At 45.1% G+C, this 25,082-nt stretch overlaps 1 protein-coding gene across 2 annotated transcripts in view; it reads right to left on the bottom strand.

Moving 5' to 3' along the window:
* The window catches only part of LOC306915956 (voltage-gated potassium channel KCNC1-like), a 48,848-nt gene extending 27,129 nt beyond the window's left edge, over positions 1-21,719 (bottom strand). For both annotated transcript variants that reach the window (XM_079493650.1, XM_079493649.1), the window contains exon 1: positions 21,084-21,719. In XM_079493650.1, coding sequence (XP_079349776.1) covers positions 21,084-21,704 — 621 coding nt within the window. In that variant the 5' untranslated portion in view covers positions 21,705-21,719. The remainder of the gene's footprint in view (positions 1-21,083) is intronic.
* Positions 21,720-25,082: the final 3,363 nt, after the last annotated feature.

The raw sequence follows: 25,082 nt of genomic DNA, 5'->3' as shown, positions 1-25,082 counted from the left end.
CTAGTCGGGTGTCTGACCTACTTTCCTCCGATTATGGCAGTGCTCTCCTCCTCTGTATCGCGAACATGCGCGCACGCACGCATGCACACACACACACACACACACGCATGTGCGCGACTGTCGTTCAGCCACCCAGCCACCCACCCCTCCACCCCCACAAGAGCTCCCGTCGGTCCCACGGAAGCAGGATAGCACCGGAGGGACCTGCTCTAGAAGACGCTCCCTCATTGGCGGAGAACGGCGGAGAGAGCCTTTGTGATCACGAATCAGGGGCTTTGCCCGGTGGCGTTATGTTGTTCCTTGTGTTTAATGGTGCCGGTGGTGTTATGTTGTTCCTTGTGTTTAATGGTGCCGGTGGTGTTATGTTGTTCCTTGTGTTTAATGGTGCCGTCGGTTTCTTTGTGTTGTTTACAGTGGTGTGTTCATGATAAGAAGTGTAAGGGAGAAAGAAAGAGAGTTTGGCGGTAATGAGGTATGGGGGCCTGGGAAGGTTGGAGGTAGCTGAGGTATGGGGGCCTGGGAAGGTTGGAGGTAGCTGAGGTATGGGGGCCTGGGAAGGTTGGAGGTAGCTGAGGTATGGGGGCCTGGGAAGGTTGGAGGTAATGAGGTATGGGGGCCTGGGAAGGTTGGAGGTAGCTGAGGTATGGGGGCCTGGGAAGGTTGGAGGTAGCTGAGGTATGGGGGCCTGGGAAGGTTGGAGGTAATGAGGTATGGGGGCCTGGGAAGGTTGGAGGTAATGAGGTATGGGGGCCTGGGAAGGTTGGAGGTAGCTGAGGTATGGGGGCCTGGGAAGGTTGGAGGTAGCTGAGGTATGGGGGCCTGGGAAGGTTGGAGGTAGCTGAGGTATGGGGGCCTGGGAAGGTTGGAGGTAATGAGGTATGGGGGCCTGGGAAGGTTGGAGGTATGGGGGCCTGGGAAGGTTGGAGGTAATGAGGTATGGGGGCCTGGGAAGGTTGGAGGTAGCTGAGGTATGGGGGCCTGGGAAGGTTGGAGGTAATGAGGTATGGGGGCCTGGGAAGGTTGGAGGTATAGCTGAGGTATGGGGGCCTGGGAAGGTTGGAGGTAGCTGCATGTTATCGTTCACTAGTGGTTCCCAAACTTGTTCATTAAGGACCACCAAATTGATATGTCTTTGGCCAAAAACTTATAAATGGATAAAGCTGTTAAAATTATTGTAATGCTGTATGAATACATTTTGCAGGGGACCCCCAGTGTTTTGTTAGGGCTCTGTGAATCCACCCTGCATGTGGGCCGCCAAATGACTGGCAAAACACTAAGATCTTACTGATTATATAACATAACATACTGCAATCCTTGAAAATTGTGTTTGCTTTGTGATGCCAATAAGTAGGAACGTTAGTTCCATTGATCCAAGCCGGAACACAATCGATTGATTATTAAAATAAACGTGCATTTTCAAATAAAAATGAAAATGCACAGGGTCCACCCATATGAGCACTTAACACAAGTGGTCAGATGGGGGGCTGCGAACACTTTGGAGATTTTCAAGTAGGCCCTGCTCCAGAAAAGGTTGCCATCCATCCAAGCACTGCTAGCACATCACTAGTTTTCATCAACTCCCTCCGACATTGTCTCACTGACGTATACACTCTGAGCGTGAACACGCGCACTGTACGCACGCACGCACGCACGCACGCACGCACACACAAATACAGTCACTTCATATCTACACAGGTGGACACACAGCAAGGGGGGCTCATGACAAGTGGAAGGGAGGCAGAGCAAACACAGAGAACACCACATGATATGGAAGGTCACTGTAAAATCCTGAGGTTCATTTAACTCACGTGGGTCCATCTTCCCGCTCTCAAGAGTTAAAGGTGCAGTGATGTTTTTATGTTTCAGAATAAGATCGTGGACATACAGTAAGTGGCCAAAATTAGTTTTCTCACGGCTGGTTGGCCCCTCCCTTATATTAGAGATAGGGTGAGAATTTCAGTCATCTGAGTGAGTAGAATCACTGCCCCTTGACTTGGAAAGGAGCCAGCTTACAGTAGGTAGTTCGGGCTTCTAGTACGGAGGCCTCCCAAGCATCTCCCAAGGGAGGTCCTGGCTGCACATCCCACTGAGATGAGACCCCCTGGCAGACCAATTAAGGACCAGATGGGGGGATTATATTCCCATACTAGCCATGGAACGCCTTGGGCTCTCCCAGGAGGAACTTGCTAATAATGCTCTGGAAAGGCAAGTCCGGAGCTCTCTATTGGAACTGTTACCCCCACAACCTGATTCCGGATAAGCAGTTGAAGGATGGATGGATGGATGTTAAAATATGTTTTCTAATATGCTGTTTGTTCAGTAATAGGGGTCTCCCTGTCTCTCCAGCTCTATAGTAAGCAGAAAATACATTTTCAGGTCAGGATACCAATTTTATCCAAACTCATATAGGACACAGGATAAACAAGTGAAATTGGAAGTGATGACACAATTAATTGAGCAAACACAATTGAAACTGGAACGCTATGCAACTGAAGCTGCTAAATGGGTATCCTTTCCTGACTGGCTGAAATTGGCAACCCACTTGAAAATGTATTGTCTGTATATTAAACATCTGGAGAGACGGCGAGACCCCTGTTATTGAATAAACACTCTATAGCAATGATAACTATATCAGAATATAGAGCTTTGACCACAAAATACTTTTAATTTCGACCAAAGCAAATATCACTTACACTACATTAACACTGATTGGAGTTTGCCGTGGAGTGGACAAGAGAAAACACTCAAGGGGTTTAAACTGACTGGGGACAGAGTGCAATAAAGACGATAACAAATAATACAGGTCCCACAAGACGGGACAATCCAAACACGGCTGTAACCTTTCATTTTTAGAATGACAGAATGGAGCGTGGTTAGGCCAGGCCAGCTCATCAGTCTGATCATACAGAAGTGACCTGACCATGTCAAGTCAGGAGAGCTTCCAAAAAGACAACGAGGAGGAAGAGCTGAGACATCGCTGGTGGAATTATAGTGGGAAGAAGGAAATGAAAGGGGAAAGAGAGAGAGAAAGACACAAAGAAAGACAGAGAGAGACAGACAGAGACAGAGGAAAGTTCTCAAAGTTCTCAAAGGTTATGGGGTAATGTTAACAGCAAATGTTAATGGTAACCCTAACCCTAACGGGGAAGGCGAAAGCAAGTTCTTAGCATATGTCGCACGGGTCTGAATGAAAATTAATGTCACATTTGACCTATAGAGGTGTAATTACTTTGGTCACATTTAGTCACTTCAGAGGCTCAGGGCTGGGAATCGGAAGGTTCCCATGAGCGCTGTGTCATAGTGTCCTTAAGCAAGACACTGATCTCCTTACTGCTGGTGACAAGTAGGTTGGTTCCTTGCATGACTGCCTCTGCCATCAGTGTGTGAAATGTGTATGAATGAGTGTGTGAGGCATACATTGTAACGGCACTGCGGCTTAGTGTACGGGAGACTAGAGAAGCACTGTGTAAAGTGCAGTCTGATGGCTTCAGCATTTTCCAAATGTCAAAACAAATGTGACTGAGCCTTTGCTGTCATTGCTGCTACACTCTGGAAATGCCCTGCCAGCAGAAATCAGCGTCTCCTTTTGAATCTCTGCTTAAAACACAATTGAAAAAAAACAAAACACAAACTAGATAGATCGTCTTCATGTCCATGTTTCTCTTGACTGTATATATACAGGTATGTTTGTATAGGAGGAAGGAAGGAGGATACTATAATTGTTTCACTTCCTTTGTTTAATTTAGAGCCAGTATGACGATTATTCTTTATCATTTATCATCTGACAGGATAATTAAGTTGTGTTTAGCCAAAATGTATATCACGTGTGTTTGAAATCTAAGGCGTCAGAGAGCTATTAACCATAATCCCGTCTGTAAGTGAATGCAACAGTAATTCAAGTGATGTGGCAGAATGCAATGAATGCAACTGTAAGATCTGGACACCACATCGATAATGGATCAATCCATCACAACAGCCAATGCATTCTGACTCTACAGTGGCGCCGAGCGCAGATCCATTGTGTGAGAGAGAACCTAGACAGGGCCACTGCAACGCCATTAATGAAATGCACTTGAAGCTATTCATCAAGTCTTTGTGTACCGACATGTACGCTGTGTGAGTGTGATAAGTGTGTCTGCTGCGTGTACCCTTCTTTACCATTATTATGTGTTACATGCACTGCGCACATATACTGTGCACGGTGAGATTACATGTGTAGGCTACACGTGCACCTGTGTGTGTGTGTGTGTGTGTGTGTGTGTGTGTGTGTGTGTGTGTGTGTGTGTGTGTGTGTGTGTGTGTGTGTGTGTGTGTGTGTGTGTGTGTGCGTGTATGGATGAACATGTGTTCGCGTATACTAAGTACCTGCCTGGTGCACGTGTGTGCGGACATGACTCGCAAGCAGATTGAGACAAACAGCCTATAGGCGCAGGAGGTGTGTGCCCGCTGGCCGATCGCAGATAGCCAGTGACTGTTACCTACTGTACATGAACACTGCATTGAGGCAACATTGAAGAATGGACAGACAGACAGAGAACGAGCGAAAGTGAGAGAGGGACAGAGATAGAGAGAGAGAGATAGAGAGGGGGCGTGGACGAGGACGATGAAGTAGAGTATCATTCTGTCACTTTGCACTTATTTATCTCCTGTCCTATGGCACTTTCTCTCTGTTGTCTTCCCTTCAGTCATAGTGACAACAGTACACTGCAATGCACTGATAGTGTAACACAATACAATACAATACAATACAATGCAATGCACAATACCCCCCGAGGATAGTAAGACCAGAAATGATCGACCCATGCGGGGAAATTCTTCTGATCCCCATGAGGGAACAGGTCATTTGTATTCGAGTTAGGGTTCTAAAGATAATATTCAGGTTGGGGTATGTGTGTGTGTGTGTGTGTCAGTGTGTGTGTGTGTGTGTGTGTGTGTGTGTGTGTGTGTGTGTGTGTGTGTGTGTGTGTGTGTGTGTGTGTGCGTGTGTACTGTATGTATGTGTTTTTGCTCTGAAAAGCCCGTATATGAGCACACCATTTTAGTATAGTACTATGTATTCAAACAGAGGAGCCGGTGTGGCAGAGGCAGCACATGGCATGCACTAAATGTAAGCAGCCCCAATGACCTTCAAGCACCAACTAGATCTCTGGGCACTGAAATCCAATTTGGAAATATCATCAACATGAATATAAAAGAGAGGGGACAGGGGGGTATAAGGTGTGTGTGTGTGTGTGTGTGTGTGTGTGTGTGTGTGTGTGTGTGTGTGTGTGTGTGTGTGTGTGTGTGTGTGTGTGTGTGTGTGTGTGTGGTGGTGGGGGGGGGGGGGGCAATGAGACAATGTTGGAAGGGAGTTGATGAAAAAGTGATAATAAAGAAAGAGAGAGAGAGTAGGGGGGTGATAATAAAGAAAGAGAGAGAGAGAGTAGGGGGGTGATAATAAAGAAAGAGAGAGAGTAGGGGGGTGATAATAAAGAAAGAGAAAGAGAGAGTAGGGGGTGATAATAAAGAAAGAGAGAGAGTAGGGTGTGATAATAAAGAAAGAGAGAGAGAGAGTAGGGGGTGATAATAAAGAAAGAGAGAGAGAGAGTAGGGGGGTGATAATAAAGAAAGAGAGAGAGAGAGTAGGGGGTGATAATAAAGAAAGAGAGAGAGAGTAGGGGGGTGATAATAAAGAAAGAGAGAGAGTAGGGTGTGATAATAAAGAAAGAGAGAGAGAGAGTAGGGGGTGATAATAAAGAAAGAGAGAGAGAGAGTAGGGGGGTGATAATAAAGAAAGAGAGAGAGAGAGAGTAGGGGGGTGATAATAAAGAAAGAGAGAGAGAGAGTAGGGGGGTGATAATAAAGAAAGAGAGAGAGTAGGGGGGTGATAATAAAGAAAGAGAGAGAGAGAGTAGGGGGGTGATAATAAAGAAAGAGAGAGAGAGAGTAGGGGGGTGATAATAAAGAAAGAGAGAGAGAGTAGGGGGGTGATAATAAAGAAAGAGAGAGAGTAGGGGGTGATAATAAAGAAAGAGAGAGAGAGTAGGGGGGTGATAATAAAGAAAGAGAGAGAGAGTAGGGGGTGATAATAAAGAAAGAGAGAGAGAGAGTAGGGGGGTGATAATAAAGAAAGAGAGAGAGAGTATAGGGGGTGATAATAAAGAAAGAGAGAGAGAGAGTATAGGGGGTGATAATAAAGAAAGAGAGAGAGAGAGAGTAGGGGGGTGATAATAAAGAAAGAGAGAGAGAGAGTATGGGGGTGATAATAAAGAAAGAGAGAGAGAGAGTAGGGGGGTGATAATAAAGAAAGAGAGAGAGAGAGTAGGGGGGTGATAATAAAGAAAGAGAGAGAGAGTAGGGGGGTGATAATAAAGAAAGAGAGAGAGAGTAGGGGGGTGATAATAAAGAAAGAGAGAGAGAGTAGGGGGGTGATAATAAAGAAAGAGAGAGAGAGTAGGGGGGTGATAATAAAGAAAGAGAATAGAGTATGATACCATAAAAGAGAGGGAAGGAACAGGTGGTGTGTAGAGAGAGAGAAACGGATGAAGAAAAGGAAAGGGTCAGTGATCAATGGAATGTAAATTATATAACCACCGAACGACGGTCGGGAACCATGTTAGCACTACAGGCGGTTTTGCATGCGCGGCCGCACGCTGCGCTCTTCTCTAACGGGACCCAAGTGGCGCTGTGTTTACTGCGGCACAATCCAGAAGAGCTTTATCATTACAGTATTACCAGCAGCAGCCCTCCCTGGCTGTCTCTCTCTCTCTCTCTGTCGCCATGACAACCACTGCGTTAGCCTCTGCTTTCAGGCACCAAGGACAGGGCTCCGCCAAATACTGCTCTCTATACTAACTGCCATACATACCCCCCCACCCCCCCATCCCAAACTGTGATCATCATCGGCATTGGGGTTGCTAGATGTTTTAGAAAAAGACAACTGTGCTGTACCTGTTGTTTTCAGGTAGAATGATGCTGATGACCTTCATCCTGACATGTATGTAACAATTATGGGTGTTGTTGACCACGTGAACCTCAGCATCCCAATTCTCAGGGGAACATTCGCCAGAAATAGCGGATCTACAAGCTCACACAACGTGTCGCAATAATGTGAGCTTGCCGATCTGCTATTTGTGGCGAATGCATTTGGTAGACGGGAAGTAAATCCCGTCTCGGACCAATACTCGGACCGAGTTAGTCCCTGGGGTCCCTATTTTGGGCACGTCATTATAGGCAAAATTGTTCAAATTATTTAAAACATTTTCTTTTTCCACAATTTGTTTATTGAAGATTTCCATTTTACACAGAGGGCATAAAGGTGAAAGTGATCAAGAAACTGTATAATCAACAGCATTAGGCAAGACTTCCACAAGGACAAGACAAAATACTATAGACACAAAAATGAAAGACAAGACAAAAATGAAGGGAAACAACCTAAAGCAAAAGAAATTACAGAATGTAAAATAATAATTTAAAAAAAACATAATAGTGATAATGATAAATTACTGGTAAATTATATGAATATTAGTCGATCCCCGCCATCTGACATGCCACCTATTCTATAAATGACAATCAGTCAGTCTGAGATATCAGGGAGTCTAATTATAGTCTAAAAAAAGGGTCCCACATTTTAGTGAACTTTTTCAGGGAGCCACCCAGCAAACATCTGATTCTTTCCAATTTGACATAGTTAAGTATATCCTTTATCCACAAAGTGTGTGATGGGGGTGTGACTTTAGACAGAAAGATCTATTTAAAACATTTTCAAAGGTTTCCAAAGATTTTCAGAAATGTTCACACATTTTCAAAAACTGTCGAGCACACCGAAAATAACAGAACTGCAACATAAAAACGTAAAGTGTAAAAAACACTCCAATATCAGTTTCATACGGTGATATTGGATCAGGGTCTCAGTATAACAATACAGCAGCCGATTAGATTCAGTGCGTGGAATCCTTCCCAGAGGGCAAAGCAAATGAGCGACCACTATCGCAGAGTCAGCAGTGATAAGGAGACACTGAAAGGTGATCTGAAAATCTGGACGTGGACAAGGGCTGTGGAATGGAAGTTAGTTTAGCGATGTGGAGTAGAGAGCCGCCCATGAAGGGCAAACTGACTGAGCACACAAACGTGACATATATGGTACGTCTGGAAGTCATTTGTCAAAAGAGGGGAAGTGTGCGGCATGGACAGAGACTTTCTCAATCCAGATTGAAATCAGATTGTTTTTCAAATCTGAACAGCAAGGAGCCACATGGAAACAGATTTTTGATAATAAGATTTGAACCACATTTCTAGGTGGTTTGAAGATGTGCCTGAGTCTGTACACGATTTATAAGTACTTGTACGACGATGTCGCTCCACGAAATAGCCCATCTATTATACATCTGCTAGATTTTAGCAATGTTCAGCAATGTCTGAATACATAAATACAACATCTTTAGGACAGTCAGTCCTAAAGATCAGATTTGAGAAACAAATGGGATTTGCCTGCAGTCTGAACAAAAGTGATGCACATGCAGAGAGTTCACGAGAGAGAGAGAGAGAGAGAGAGAGAGAGAGAGAGAGAGAGAGAGAGAGAGAGAGAGAGAGAGAGAGAGACGGTCATGTCATTTCTTCAGCGATGTCTATTCTCTCAATGCTGAATTATGAATTATCACTGGAGCTTTTAGCAGCTTACAACCTCCCAACCTCAAAGCTGCTCAAGTAAGCCTAAATTATGCTGGCATATAACACTGCACAATGTATCAACGAATATCACGGCCACCACAGTATCGTGTATCTTGTACTGGGCTTACTATATTGCAGCGGCCCTACCTCAGCATCTTTCTGGCCATAATCACAGCAGTGATCAACCCAAGGAGAGCTGGGCTCGATGGGTTTGTGTGTGGTGGCCCTACCATTAAGGAATAATGTGGTACATTGATCCAGCGGGTCGTAGACATGCTTCAAAACGGCAGATCGCTGACCCCTGTAAATCACAGACATACAATAGCCGGAACACAATGAGGGAGGACAGGGCAGATAGGGAACCATCACAAGTTATCTACCATCTAAGGGCCCTCCTTCCTCTCAGAAGCACCGGTGGGGTGGGGGGGCTATCTGATGTCTACCCGAAGGAAGGGACCGATATCAAAAAAAAGTGCCAGGCGAAGCGCCACATAAGATGCAGTATGTCTGTCAGAGGAGTGGTGGAAAAAGTGCTCACATATCTTAAAGTATCAAAAGTGCATTGTAGAAATACTACCAAAATATAAGTACAAGTCTGTAATTGAATGCCACAGACGAAAAACAGTCTAAATGTATTTGAAAATAGCAAGCTCACATTGCATCTCATCAAGCTTGTAGATCGGCTATTTTCAAATGGCCAACATGTATAGAGGGCTGAAGTTGTATAATGTATGTTTTCATTGTTTTGTAATAATAATCATAAAAAGTAACTAATAACTAAAGTTGTCAAATAATTGTAGGTACAGTATTTGAGTAGCCTAAATGTACTTTACACCACCACATAAGATCCAGTAGAGAGAGGTGTTCAGAGCACAGTCTATGGTTCAGAGTAGCGCCAGTCATGTCAGCACCCCAGGGCACTAAAGGCGACATGGTGCGATGGGGGGACGAGTCGGTGGGCCCCATGCCAAGAGAAGGGGAGATGGTGTGAGACATAGAGCCCCAACTAGGGATCACCCTACACGTGAACACCGTATGTGAGATATAGTGAAGGACAAGGATGGAACAACACGTGCAAGTGTGAATTTGGAAAGTGTGCATTTGCATTCCATGAGTAACATGTGCATTGTGCAACCATCTGTCCTGTATGTACTGTGTATGAACGCCATGTGGGCAACACTTGATGGTGGGATGAGCTATACGGACTGCCATTAACCTATAGTGTGCTAATCAGCTGATCTGTCAGCCATCAAACTGCATTTTCAGATACTGAATCTTCTAGCTCAGCACAATTATTTATTAAAAAAAAGATTATGGGAAATTTCGATCGCAACACTTCTGTTTCAGTGATTCCCCGGATGACTCAACTCCCCGACAGGCGACACGCTATACTGTGTTGAATCGGTGAGCTCTCCTACACACACATGCGCGCGCATGTGCACACTGCACAGAGCCACAGACACACACGCGGGCAGGTGCGCACACACACACACACACACACACACACACACACACACACACACATACACACACACATCTCTCTGGCTGACGCGTCACAGTGTCGTATCTGCTCTGCAGCCCTATGTTCCCTCCATTTCATTCCCACTGCAGTCCTGTCAAACATTTCGAGACAAGCAAACAGTGCGGAGGTGAACGTCTCTGCTGCTTTCTCCTTGTCCTCTCGTCTGCTTTGTATTCGATTCAGATCACTGCAGCTATGTGCGTTTGTCCTTGCGACACATACACATACACACACACACTCACGTACATGCATGCCCCCCCCCCCCCCCCCCCCCCACACACACACACCCACCCATACACACACACCCACACACACACACACACCTGCTCAGCTACCCCCACCCTGTAATCCCGCCCTCCGTCCCTCTGCCGTCGCTCCATCCGTCCCACCTCCTCTCATGTCCCCCCCCCCCTGTCCGGCTTATATCGTCTGAAAGGCTGAAAGCTAGTTTGGCAATGATGCTCCTAGTCTATTAGCTGTGATGACAGAATGCCTGCCTGACCACCTACATCTCCTCCTCCTCCGTTCTACTCCTCCTCCTTTTTCTTGTCCCCCTTTTGTCTCTCCCTCTCCTTCTCTCCCTCCCTCCCTCCCTCTACCCATCCCTCTGCATCTACTGTACCACTGTCCTTAATCTAACTGGGAGCTTTGTTACCAGAAATAAATAAATCAATGCATCGTAAGAAGAAAAGGAAAGTCACAGGGGTGACACGACTGCATGTGAAACGCTACACAGTAGCCCCTACTCTGCCTGTGAGGCTGCCCTAATCTGACAAACACATCTGGGGTTCCAAAACCCCCTCCCCCAAAGAGACAATTGAAAGAGTGCTCCATTCACTGCATTGCCCCTTGCATTGGTCATTCATTTGGTGTGTGCCCTCTCTGCCTCCACTCCGTTGCCACTTGGACTAATCACGACGAAGCAGATGGTCACACAGGACCACATACACGATCCAATGTCATTTTCCAAGGGAATGAGCAGGGATCCTGCTTGACTGTTTAAGTGCCACGGGGCGAGGGCAGAAGCAAAGCAATGGCACGTGTCCAGCCATGCATGCAACACTTGCAAAGCCTTTAACCAGATACATACAGTAAGAGCCATGGCATTGTTATCAAAATGGTTTGGTTAAAGTGAAGGGTATTTTGAAGCAGAACAAATGTATTGTGAAAAATCCCCAATCCCATCATGCAGATGACATGATCGGTTACAGACACAAATAGATATACACTTTATTTACTAAAGCTTCTTTAGATCGAAGCGGATAGCTGATTCCGAAGGTTCAATCATTATCTGTTGATTACTTCTTGGCCATTCACATTGCAGGCCCGCTGCATGTGGCCGCGTTGTCCACGTGCCGCCATGATATTGAGGTTGGGATCGTGACACACATATATGGGGGAACTCAATGGGTGCTTATGGGTTACTGTATGTGTGGAGGTGTGTCACATGTAGTGATTTATGGCTATTCTGTTAAGTGCCCAGCAGAATGCTTTATGGGCGGCTACACATACAGAGTAAAGGCCAATGTGTCTGTGTGAATGCAGCGTGAGGGATTTATATTCACTCACACGTGTCTTAAAGAGTGTAAGGTATACTGCATCTAAGTGCGATATTTCTATACCATGTTGAGTCTTTGTTTATTTACAGTGTCTGTTGAAAGTGCTCGTGATTTATTTAGGACTCTGCCGTTTTTGGTGCAAAGCGAAGAGCGAATCTTCTACCTTAGGGTAGAAGATTGTGTCGAGGCGTGCATGCAACAGAAAAGGATTGTGCAGGGAAATAATATGCACGCGCCAGTTCCTACGCTATATGCATTTGAATGTGTGCAAGTGTATGTGATGAGGCTGCGTGGGCTGTGCGTGTGCGTGAGAATACATCACACACTTCTCTTCGCCAGACCCTGCCGAGTTTCCGTTCCTCGTGTGTTTTGACTGGATGATGCCCCAGTTAGAGGATTCAGACACCCGGCCGCCACCATAACTGACCCATGGCGCCACGCAAGGCAAGCCTTCCAGCCATGCACGCCAGTGTTCCAAAAACATTTTAAAATGTAAAGTGCAAGGCGGAAGGTACGCAGGGGTGACCACAGGTTATAACTAATTGACCAGCGGCCACACACAGCGGCACCGGGCGCTGACTCAGCACATTAATGAGGAGGGTCAAATGGAGAGAAGAGTAAGATAGCGGAAAGGGAGTGAAGGGGAGAGAGAGAGTGAGAGAGAGAGAGAGAGAGAGGAAGGCTTTGGGATGGGATGCAGGAAGCCTGTTTAGCAGCAGAGGCATTGTGATCAATGCACAACCGGCTAATTGCTCCTGTTTTTAATGCAACACTTCCTATAGCAGGTGAAGAAGAATGTTCCGTATGGGTGTGTCACATATACTGTCATATTATTTGATTTACTGTATACCCTGAAATATTGAATAAACAAAACTGTGGGGGGAAAAAAGAGGCGGATAGTTATTCTGACAACCATGACTCAATTTTGTTTGTCTTTAAAGGCATCACTGTGGGTCAATACAATGGCTGTGTGTTCTGCACTGTATGCATAGTAAAATATCACCAACAGACGGTGGTCACATTACAGAAAACATTTCTAGGGATATGAACACAACGCGAAGAAGGCCAGGGGCCAAAAGACTTGCATCACAGAAAACTGAAAAAGAATACGATGGATTTCACAAAAATGGTTGGGGGGTCGGCACAGGAAAGGCAATTTGGCTAATCATTTGTAATGCCCTTCCCATGAGCCCTGTCCTGACAAAAGATGCTGGACCGTCATAAACTTGTTGAGCACTTAAGAGTGTGTCCTCCTCATCTCTGTAAAAGGCCGGTGGTGGTGCGGGGGTGGGGATGGGGGTCTAACCGGACAGGCCCAGACAAAAGCCACCGCAGAGGTGGCAGATGGCTATTTTCAGACCTGTGTTGTTTACGTGCTGTACACAGTAAAACCCCCAGTGTTCATTTCACTCTAAGGGCGTAAAAGATGCCATTTTTACAGCCATAGTTGAATGAACACTGAGGATTTGACTGTGTGGTACAAGCACACATTCTCATCCTCTCCCTAGACTGTGACTGTGTATGGTACAAGAACACATTCTCATCCTCTCCCTAGTGATGAGGGGATTCATTTACCACCAAACAGATGAGATATGGACTCCAATTTCGTCACCGCTAAACACCTTATCCCTAAACTTCTTTGCCTTTTTTTACTATTTTGAAAAACATTTTTGAATAGATCAACTAGCCAATCTACATTGACACGTTGTGAGCTTTTAGACTGGCCATTTTAACTATTCCAAAAAAAATTGCAAAATAAAAAAGGTCAACCCACTGGGAAGAGGAACACTGTGAAATAGGCCTTCATTAGAGGCTAGGTTTGAATGAAGACAGTTCAGAACAGGGAGTGCCAAAATCTTAATTGTTCACTCTTGCGCCATTCAAATCCTATATACTTTGTTGTATGTCAAATCGCGAGAATAGCCGGCTATAGCTGATCTACCAGCTGAGCTTAGATCAACTATTTTCACCAAATGTTCACCTATTTTCATCGACCGTTTTCTGACATCACTTTCTAAATAGACAAAGCCGAAATGGCTGATCATGGATGACTGCACCTTCACCAGGTGATCTCATCAAGTACGATAAGAGCTTTTTTGTTTTGATTTAAGCTGAGAGAGGCATCCCTTTAACCACGAAAACCCTCTAGACTTACAAATCTTTTTGTATTTACATTCTCCATAAATGAAACAAGTTGTGATTGGTCGAAAAATATCGTATCCGGGGGAAATACATCTGACTGATGTTCCGGCCCGACACTTCCGGCTATGCACTCTCTGCCTTAGGTTGTGACCAGGCTTTTCTCTTTGCAGATGAATAAGGCTGGGCCTGAGGCTAGTAAACTGGACCTGTGTTTGCGTTGGAACGTCTTGTGATCTTGTAGATCTGCTATTTTTGGCTAATATTCTGGGGGGAACACCCAGAATATGGACGCTGCGGCTCAAGTGGTTAACGCATAGAGTATATATATAATAGAGACTGAACTGGCGCGAAGCTCCGCCCCCCCAGCTATTCATGTCAGTGGAAGTTGCTCAGTGGCGTTTTGAAGCACCCGGAAGACTGCCGGAAGTCCCTCCCAGGACCTCAACTTTGAGGTCCTGAGTGACGTAGGGCAACCGAGCGCTCAACGTTAAAGCCCAGCTGCACGGGGTTTCCCGGTCATGAATCCACGGGTCCGCCTGTAGTCCCTCCTCCTACCACTAGGACCCAGAGCTTCAACGTTGAATAGCCTCACTGCCCCCTTGGGTTAACGTGAGAAAAATCACATCTAGCTCTTTGATGATGACAGCTGTGCTGTCACTGAGAACACAGCACGCAGTGAACCTCGGGGGCATGCACCAATCACGGAACTGAAAGGGGGGGAGAGAGGTAGAGGCCAGCCATGATTGGTTGGGAACTCGTTCCACACACTATCGACAGTCACCTTCGACACGAATCTCAAAGAACTCCCACCAGACTTGTGGGGTCAGGTGGCGTTACTCAACTCTGGTGCAAAATAAACGGTTGATGTGGAGAAAGAAACTTGCAAGGCTATGCCAAATTAGAAGTGACCCAGGAGTTGACACTAACGGTTGGCCGACTGCCCGTGGCAAGTAAATAAAACGTTCAGGCAAGTGGAGTTTGACCTTTGGACAAGTAGAAAATGACGTGTACTTGCCCGACAGGCAAGTGCCTCTGACACCTTAGGTCAACCCCTGTGACCTATGTATAATGGAAAGATCCCACCCGTGTGAAGTGAGGGGTGCTAATATATTAAAGTCTAACTCAAGTTGATTAGGTGATGTAATGGTGATGTAAAACAAACGGTGCAAACACAAACATTAAACGCCATTAACAATAAAGAGACAATATGACATAATGAGGCACATTATGACGTAAATTTTCCCTTCATTGTCAATGGCGTTTACAAAACAAACATTGAACTAAAGACAAACATTAAACCTGTGTATAGGAGGTTACATTTAGGAGGACAGTATGTTGTTATCTTACATGAAATGTTAGAGCCGTCTAAAACAGGTATTCTCTGCATATTTGTGATCTCTTTTTTCCATGAACTAACTGTTATCCGTTAATAGGCAACGTGCAACGTGCATTACACAGGACTGGAGTCAATTTTGTCAACAAGGTGCGACGACGCTGCAAGTTGATTTATTCACTCTTTTACTTCCAAACATAAATAAAGAGAGCTGGTAGCCTAATGGAGTCTGCTTTAGTCTGTTTACGGTTAGCAGGTGTGGGGGAAGGGGGCGGGGCAACCAACCGGATGATTTTAATGTCCACGTGACGTGTCTCCAGGGAGTGTCTGACAATCGAATCAATTCACACAATATATTTGTGTCTAGGTACTGGAATCTTGAGTAACAATTCACCAAATACACTTCTCCCCAGACCTTCTGGCACGTTCATATGCTTGCCTTGCCTCTGTCCACAGTCATGTCTGTATTCAGTATTGTTCGTTGTTCACTTCCCATTGTTGTTGACGCTCTGTTGTTTTTTATCTCTTTACTTGTATTTTATTTCCTTGTTTTATTGTGAATATTTGTAAATGTATACGAATTTGTTTGTGTGTATATAATATATATATATATATATATATTCTATGAAAGTGTGAAACAGCTGAGGTTGTGTGAAAAAAAGCAGTTGTAAGAAATATGTATGTTATAATTCTGTGAAGTTGCCCAAACTGAAATAAAAACAAATCAAATTTAAGAAAGAGAAGAGAAATGTAATGTACACAATTTTAAATCTATGGGGATCCTTGGTCTGATTTCTATTTTCTGTCCAGCGCAGTGCCTCTCTACCCAGAGAGAGACAACCTGACCATGGGGTACAACAGCCGGTGCTTTCCAGGACTCAACACAGCGGAGAAGAACAACAAACAGTGAACCACAAAGTATGACCTTCAGAGGGACTCTGGTCTGGACAGCCAGGCCTGGGCACAGAGCTTCAACTCCCCAAAAACAGCAATAGACCAAAACAGAATAACACTAGTCCGATGTGGGAGGACCGGGGCGGGGGTGGACATGTTGTACATGCTGAGCTACAAATGGTGCTTTGTCAGGAGATATGCTGACTGGGGCAGTTATTTCCTCTTTGGATGCTATAGAGTGGCCAAAAATGACTACACCTGTGACACAGTGGGACGACATTAAGCAACAGCGAATAAAAGAAAACACAGCTTGCAGCTCTGAAATAAACAGAGCTACAAGTTGTGTGCGGATGTTTTCTTGTCTTGGCGACAATTGGATGTGCACAACATGGCTTTAAACTAGCCTACATTAAGCAAGATGGATACAAGGATAATTCATATTGATTCACACCTTAGCATAGAAGCACGCTAATTGTGGGGTGGGGAGACAATTTATCAAATTTTGTACAACGATATTGTCCGTACTGACAAAAATGTTAAAAGTATTACTATATCCAGACATTGGTACAAATGAACAATTTAATCAGGTGATTATTAAAATGTTCCGTGTCTATGGTTGTGCTTCAATACTACGCAATGTTCCAATTCTTATTTAACATGCACGCTAAACGCTTTAACCATTTTCAATTTCAAGGCCCTATTTTGGGCGTGTCATTATAGTTATAGTAACTATATATAATATATAATAAGTATATAATATTATTATTATATTGTTAAAACAAAAATGTTCACTGATTTTGAAACAGGGCTTGAAATAGGGCTTGTGGTTAACCTGGTGATTCACTATTACTTCAATAATCAGAAAACCTTGTCTCGTATTGATCATATTCACGTGGTCAATAAAACCCCCCATCATGTTAGAACAGTAACGTATAGCCAGTGTGACAACTGACAAGTGATGAGATCAAATTAGATTAGCTCTAGTGCACTAGTAACAACACATTGACGTGGCTATCAGTAAATCCTTTGTTATTTAATTAGGCTCATTCCTGTTTGGAAGTTATATGAATTGAAAACCTCTGTTCAAAACTATGGATGTCCAAGCCAAAGTACTAGCCTTACTGTGCTGCTAACTGGTCAGATGTGATCAGAATTTGTCACACGTGTGACGACTCATGTGACAGGTTTATATACTCCAGGCGATCATCCGAGTCTCCATTGCCGCTCATGCAAATTGCGGTGCAATCCATTAAGAAATTAGAAGTGAAAACAAAACCATGCATTGTAGCACATCATTTTAAAACAGAGATGCATGCATGTGTAAATCATGCCCGAGTCTGGGTTAACGGCAATGTTATCATACAATCCAGCTGGTCAAATCCCCCTTTAAGCCTAATCACCCCCTTTAATGGGTGAAGAAGAGAGCTGGAGAGAAAGGATTGGCTTAACATTTTCTAAACAAATCAAGTTTAATATTTTTTTAAATTATGTGAAAAATGTACTTGAAAAGGGACTGTCGCTGATCGGTCCAGCGGTTTGTGAGATTAGCTCCGGACAATCAAACACACACAGAGACCCTGTCACAGACGGCTAGCCTCTTGCAGAGCCATGTCGTAAAAAAAGACAAAAAGAGAAGATAATCAATAAAATATCAATCAATAGGCAGGCAGCAGGGACATGGAAGTAAGATTGGATGGCTAGAGCCTTCATATAGCTGATCGAAGATGCCAAGACAAGGGTCCCCACCCCCATCATCCAATGTCTCTCTCTCTCCACTGCTGCCTGGTTTTCGACTCACTCCCCTTTATCTCACAACACCCCACAGCACGCACGCACGCACGCACGCACGCACGCACACGCACACGCACGCACTCCTTTCTCTGTCCTACTCTTTCACTCTCCTTTCCTCTGTTGCTTTCACTCTCCTTTCCCCCCATTTCTCTCTCTTTCACTATCTCCCTTGCTCTGCCCCACACACACACACACACACACACACACACACACACACACACACACACACACACACACACACACACACACACACACACACACACACACACACACACACACACACACACACACACACACACACACACACACACACACCTTTCTCTATCTCTCTCTCTAGCGCTCCCCCTCCTCTCGCTCCCCATGTCTGCTGCAGCAGAAAAGCCTGCACAGACACCAGCATAGCGTGTCTCTGTGTGTGTGCGTGCACTATACACTATGTCCACGAGCGAACCCCACAATATCATGCCAAGGGGGGTTAGGGGGTGGAGAGGAGGATCAGAAAAACACGAGCCCTTCATGTGGAGCGAAAATTTGAATAACATCACTGATCGGTACATTGATTGCTGATGCATTACATCACACACATACAAACAAAACCCCTTAAATCATTAGAGGAAGCTCTCTCGCTCTCTCCTTTTATTTACCCTACCATCCCATTCTTCTACTCCATCTCTGCCTCTCTTATCTGTCCCATTGTATTTGTATAGCAATGCCTCATCTCTCCCTCTCTCTCCCCAGCTTTTTCTCATCCATCTGGCTCACTCTCTCTTAACCCTCCTCTTCATATGCAGACCCCCTCCACTCTCTCTCTCTGTCTGTCTCTCACTCCCCCCCCCCCATATAAGGTACATCACGCAGGCATACCACGCACGGTAGGTTCTGCCTTGATGGACTGGGATACCTTTAGAAAGGCAGACAAAGAGGGGTGTAAAAAAAAATACCAGAAAAAGCCCCCGAGCGATCTGGGTCACAGCGCCGTTCGATGTACGGTATAGCGTTGGCATTTTACACCTACAGGGAGAAGCGGGGCTGCCTTCACCCCACAAATAGAGCTGGGTGCCGAGTGCGTAGCCATGGCGATGAGTCCCACCTACAGTATTACCTGCTATGTGCTCTACTGTACATGCCCCCCCCCCCCAGTCACAAAAAAATGAGACAGTGGTCACTGCAAACCAGCAAGTGTTGTGTACTGTACATTATATAATTCGTTGCTGCCTTAGTTGGCGATGAGGCGATGGGGGCAGCAGCTAGATTGACCTGTTTGCAAGTGATGGGAACGGCACCTGAATGTGCAGTTAATTTAGGTAAAGCAGTCGATTCACTGTCCAACGCCCCAGTCCATGCTTCTTGGTCCACACAGCGTTTCTCTTAAACATGCATGTTTGAAGCACTGAGCAGCAGACACTCTAATCTTTTCCCGTTTGGCTATCGGTCTTCCATTTTGAGAAAGCTATGATGTGGTTCCTACCAAAGCGGCTCCAATAAACACCATCAAGTCAAAAAATCTCTAGACCTCTTTCAGCACACATGTGAAGTGAACATTGTGATATAGGTGAAATCAGGGGGGTTTATTAATTGATCCCATCGGCGGAGTTCCGTCCGATGGGGCGAGGAGGATGACACTCGGACGGGCTACATCCTGCCACCTGATCCTATGTCCTATGAGAGATCATGAGAACAGATCAAGTTGCCTAATCCAGACTATCTGTCTGTCCATCACTGCTTGACACTTTGCTTTTCCTCTAGGGAGACCACAGTCCTGGTATGTGGGCTCATGCAGTAGTACCACGAGTGAATATGTGTCTGAGTGCTAAAAGAAAAAGAGCGACAGAGCATGTGTTTGCAGCCCATGTTGCCATCTATGATGTAACTGAATGCATGCTGTGTACACAACAACACAGTGCCTGTTGCTGAGTATGCAACAATTGCAACACGAACATACAATATCTGTTTGTTTTTTTACATGATGGCATGTTAATCTGACCACTGCAGGTTGTCTGGCTTTGAATAAAGTAGTGTGTATCCTTTCCCAGTATCTATAGATTATTACACTCCTTATGCAGAGGGAAAAGACCTGTTAACGCCACCAGAATGTAGAAAGAAACATATGGTAATCACCATTATGTCTTCACCAAAAAGCAGGCATTAAATGCATTTAACATGCATAAAACAGAGATCAGATATAGATAGACTGTATCGAGTTTGTTAAAATAGTACTGTATTTGATATTATTCTCTAAAACTTGTTCATTCTGTGATGTCCTTCTTTATGTTGAGGCCTCCAATTTGAGCCACTTGTTAGTTTTGCATATTTGTTTGGAGGCCATAACACTCATCAAGAGGGAAAACGATCAAACGTCAAACATCAAAGTGATTCAACTATTTGCATGAGTAATATTTCAATAAAGCACTCGTTTGTGAAAAGACATTTGGGATGTGACTGACTGAGACAGGAGACTGACAATGAAAACAGCCCATCACACAGAGCAGTATCACTATCAAGGGCAAATGGGGAAGGAGACATGTACTTCAACACAGGGGCTTCTGGGTCTCATGAGCCTCCTCTGTGAAGCGCTTCAATAAATAAAGACTAACATGAAATACGGCATGCTTATGCGCATCATAAACAGACAAATACAGCCTAATGAAGGCATTTGGATGCAGGAGATGCAGCCGATGCTGCTTTTCGAAGCATATATATATTAAATCTGTTCTGGCAACATACAAGTATAGCCTATTGGAATTATGATAGCCATAACAAAAAGCATTCACTGTGCAACTATAAGCTCATCTAATATGAAATATGTACATGTACACGAGTATGAAATGAAAGTGATGCATTTGACAAAAAACTAATTTGGAATCAACTGGTACCGATCTACCATTAGGTTTACTGGCCATACCATTTTCCTTTTTCCCCTTATGCTATCAACATCAATTATTCAATATCCTTGAGTCTATATATCCTGCCATTTAATATAGAATAAAGTGATGGATGACATAGGTAGCTTTATAAGTGGTCTGCAGTTGATTGTGAAGGGAAATGGAGCCTATTCAACATATGGGCGGATACATTTTTCACAAAGTTTTTGAAACTCACCACTTTAACGGTGACCACATTATATGAAGTGAGGGGCTATGATGAAATGGTGAAAAAACAAGCTCCCTTTAGAAAGACCATGGGAGTAACTCACCCGGGCATATTTGGAGGAATATGGGTCTTCAAAAAGAGCCCAAATTCTAGGCCGCCAGGTTTTCCACCAGCCTGCTCTCCTCGCTTCCTCCGCCATGCACAGTCTTTTCAGGTCCCCATCCGCGCCGCACAGAGCGGGGTCGTCGTCCGGGTCCTCCGGCTCGGGGTTCTCAAAGCTGTCCAGCGCCTCCTCAGCATCCCTGTGCTGCCGGTAGTTCATCCAGCAGCACGCCTCCACGTCCGTCTCATCGATGCCCCAGAAGGCGAGCTCCTCCTCGAACAGCGGTCCGCACACGTCGTTCGGACAGTGCAATTTCCCCGTGCGGTAATAGTTGAGGATGAAGGAAAAAACGGACGGGTGCCGGTCGAAGAAGAACTCGTCCAATTTGGGGTCGTAGTCGAAGTTGCTGAAGGCGTCCGGATCGGTGAGCCACGATAGGCGCGTGCCGGGCAACGTTTTTAGGGTGCTCCGGTAAGTCTCATGCCGCACTCCGCCGCAGTTTATCACAATTTTCTCGCTTTCCGACGGACAAGTCATGTCTGCGCTGTAACATGCTTTGTTGGACGACTTGTTCCCACCCTTGCGCCCTTTAAAAGAAGATACACACACCGAACTGAGCATAGAGGACCGGGGGGAGGGGGGGAAGAGGATGAGAGAAACCGAAGGGAGGAGGAGGGAGGAGTCTGCAGGAGAGAGAGAAGGACAGAATTTTAGCAGAAGCCGAAGATGTGGATAAAAACATCAACATTTCGTTGTAAACTGAGAATTACTTGCATACAGGAGATATGCAGTTCACGTGTATAGGATAATCATTTGCAGAGAGAGTGGCACAAAATGACCTTGTCTGGGTTGACAGATATGAGAAAGATTGGTTTTGAAGTCATTATCAGAAGACCACACCTGTTTAAACAGTCATTTTGAGCAGGTGGCTTCTAGTCAATTTATATAACTCAACAGGAAACACCACAATTCTTAAAGCTATAGTCAAATGAACCACAGTCACCATGAACAAACAGCATAAAGTCATTGTTGCGTGATACAACCTCCAAGCACAATGTTCAGTCCCTTAAAAGGACTGAATCATCATTTAACCATTAATGTTTCCTATGTGTCATTGAACCATGTAGGTCCCATTGTTATTGCTGTGAGCATTGATCCAGATTCAATTTAGTTCATTCAAAATCCTCTCCCTATAATTAGGCCACTGTGAGCCTTGGAAGAGGGGGTGAGACTAGTATATGGCACTGTGTGTGTGTGTGGTGTGTGTGTGTGTGTGTGTGTGTGTGTGTGTGTGTGTGTGTGTGTGTGTGTGTGTGTGTGTGTGTGTGTGTGTTGCACGTGAGTATGTGTCAGGACTCGGGAGGAATTGGGGGGTGGCGGGTAGCAATAAAAGTGAGGGGAATGAAAGTGAGAGAAAGGGGAGAACGAAAGTGGGTATTAAATTGGAGATATGCCTCCCTCCAGCTCCCCTGCCTCCTGTCCAAAGAGTGCCTTCTTGTGTGTGTGTGTGTGTGTGTGTGTGTGTGTGTGTGTGTGTGTGTGTGTGTGTGTGTGCGCATGCGTGCGTGCGTGCGTGCACATGTGTTAATTGCCTCCCAAGAGTGCGGCGTCCCTGCTAATGCTGGATCTTCTCAATCAGTCTACGAGCATGCTAAACACTACACTGCAGCGCTCTCTCCACTGCCTCCCACTGCCTTAACATTCACACCATGCCACTGTCACACACTGCACTGTAATGCCTAATTTAGGCTCCATCGTACGATGGTGTGGTGCATCAAAAATAGCCAGTATACATGAAGCTTGCAGCAGAGACTGTCTGTTTTCTGCAAGTGACACCGACGTATGACGAGGTGTAAACCAGGCAGGCTCAACACATATCGGTGTGTGTGTGTGTGTGTGTGTGTGTGCGTGTGTGCGTGCGTGCGTGCGTGCGTGCGTGCGTGCGTGCGTGCGTGCGTGTGTGGACAGAGAGAAAGAGGGGAAGGTAGAAGGGAGGTGAAAGTCATGGGTGTGACTGAGACAGAGAGAGAGGGGAGGGTACGCCATAAATCTGGCTTTTTAAATGGAGGGATGACAGAGGACGGACTAAATTGCAAACTGGAAAGCAAGCCAGGCAGAGGCATATTCCTGGGAATGGGGAGTAACAGAGAGAGAGAGAGAGAGAGAGAGAGAGGCAGAGAGAGGAGAAAGAGAAAGCTGTGATGGTGATAAATAGGCAGTCGGACACTCGGAAAACGAAAGGGTTAAACAAAAAAAAGGGTGAATGCACTTAGTCCCTCGCCGCGGGCGGTTACGACAAACAGCTAGTGACTCTTCCCCAGTAATGGAGATGAGGAGGGGGGAGGCCCCCCCTTGGGAGAAGGGAAAGCAGTGAGGGAGACGAGGGGGGTTGGCATTGGGAAGGAGAGAGCACAGAGTAAAAGTGAATGCATTCCGCTGCAGCAAAAAATACAGTTATTTCCTTGCTGGAAACCTTGTATGTCAATACCGCTCCTTTTTCATTCTTATTTTAAAAACATTTAGATTTAGATGATGAACAAGCTCACTGTGTGCTTGTGTATAGAGCTCATTATTATTTCACTCATTTTGTGCGACACTCGGATGATAAAGCAGGGCATTATTTGACGAAAAAACAAAAGGTTGAAAGATACAAGGTTTCTCCCCCCCCTACCCCCCCAAAGAACCCCCGCTTTGCACCCGGTGTGCCGTGTTCCCACGGCTCGTGCACGGCGCTCTAGAGAGAAGCCACACTTACAGATGACGACCCTCGGTCTCCACATCCACTGTACCGTACCTGTGTTGTTAACCTTTTTTTCCTCCGTTCACAAAATACGCCACTCTCGTCCTCTACACCCCCTCCCCCCGCTCTCCTGAGCTCTCGCTTTCTCCAGCCCTCCCCCATCTCTCTCTCTCTCTCTCTCTCTCCGGCGCTCTTCGTCTACCCTCCTCCTCTCTCTCTCTCTCTCTCTCCCTCCCTCTCTGTATTGCACTCTCTCCCTTTCTTTCTCGCTCTCTCTCATATTCCGCATAAAGGAATCACATTTCATTGAGGAGAATCGAGGCTTCACTTTTCCTTCACCTCCTCTTGCTCACACAACACGCTCCTCTCTGTCCTCTCCTGGTCCCCGCTCTCTCTCATGCTTTCTCCTCTGCACGCCAACTACTTCTGTCCTCTTCCTCTACCCGTGTGTGCATTCTTTCTTTCCTAATTTGCTCCCTCTTTGCTGTACCATGTTTCAACCTCACCATTCTTGTCCCTTCCCAAAGTAATCCTCTCTTACTTCGGTTCAACTTCTGTTCTCTCACTCTCTTGGAGTCTATCATAATGCAGTATTTTTTTTACCCGTGTCTTTCTTCTGACAGTTCCTTTGTTTTGTCTGTTTAAGTGTACTTGTTATGTTTCTGAAAACTTTTTTGTCATGTGAAACTTGGTCTCTCTTCAAATCTTATTTTGAAGTTCCTTTTCTTGTTCTTCAAATTGATTTTGTAACTTTTCTTAATTTCTTTTCTTTTTTATCTTTTTTTTTCTCAGTTGAATGTATTTTTCTCGAGGACCCCAGAGACACGCAGCACTCAGGTAAGATTTATTCAGAACTGCATGGGAATGAAATCACAATTTGGAAACAGATCTGAGACCAGTAGTGCTAGACATCCAGATCACAAAATCAGTGTCCTCAGTGTCCTAAGAGTTCATGCCACTTTTACGTCAACACTTCAGTCTTTGCTGCAGTAACCCCAATTCTTCTTTTGCAAGTGCATACAAGTGCATGGAAATGGAAACAAATAGGGTGCATTTAGTTCCATTTTTACACTCTTCAGAGTTAAATGAATACCGCGATTATACACCATGTGTATTTAATCTAGCAATTGATATCAAGACACTTATTAAGTGGTCATTTTTAGGCACCAATCATCCAATAATAATGGATGAAAGTTGAGACAGTGAATAGGGATCCGTACAGACTGTTCTCTTCGTCCTGCGGGGCATTCTTCCAAGCA

Source organism: Electrona antarctica (assembly GCF_951216825.1).
Source record: "Electrona antarctica genome assembly, chromosome: 22".
Lineage (NCBI taxonomy): Eukaryota > Metazoa > Chordata > Actinopteri > Myctophiformes > Myctophidae > Electrona > Electrona antarctica.
The sequence above is the reverse complement of the archived record's forward strand: the minus strand, read 5'-3'. Positions and strand labels throughout refer to the sequence as shown.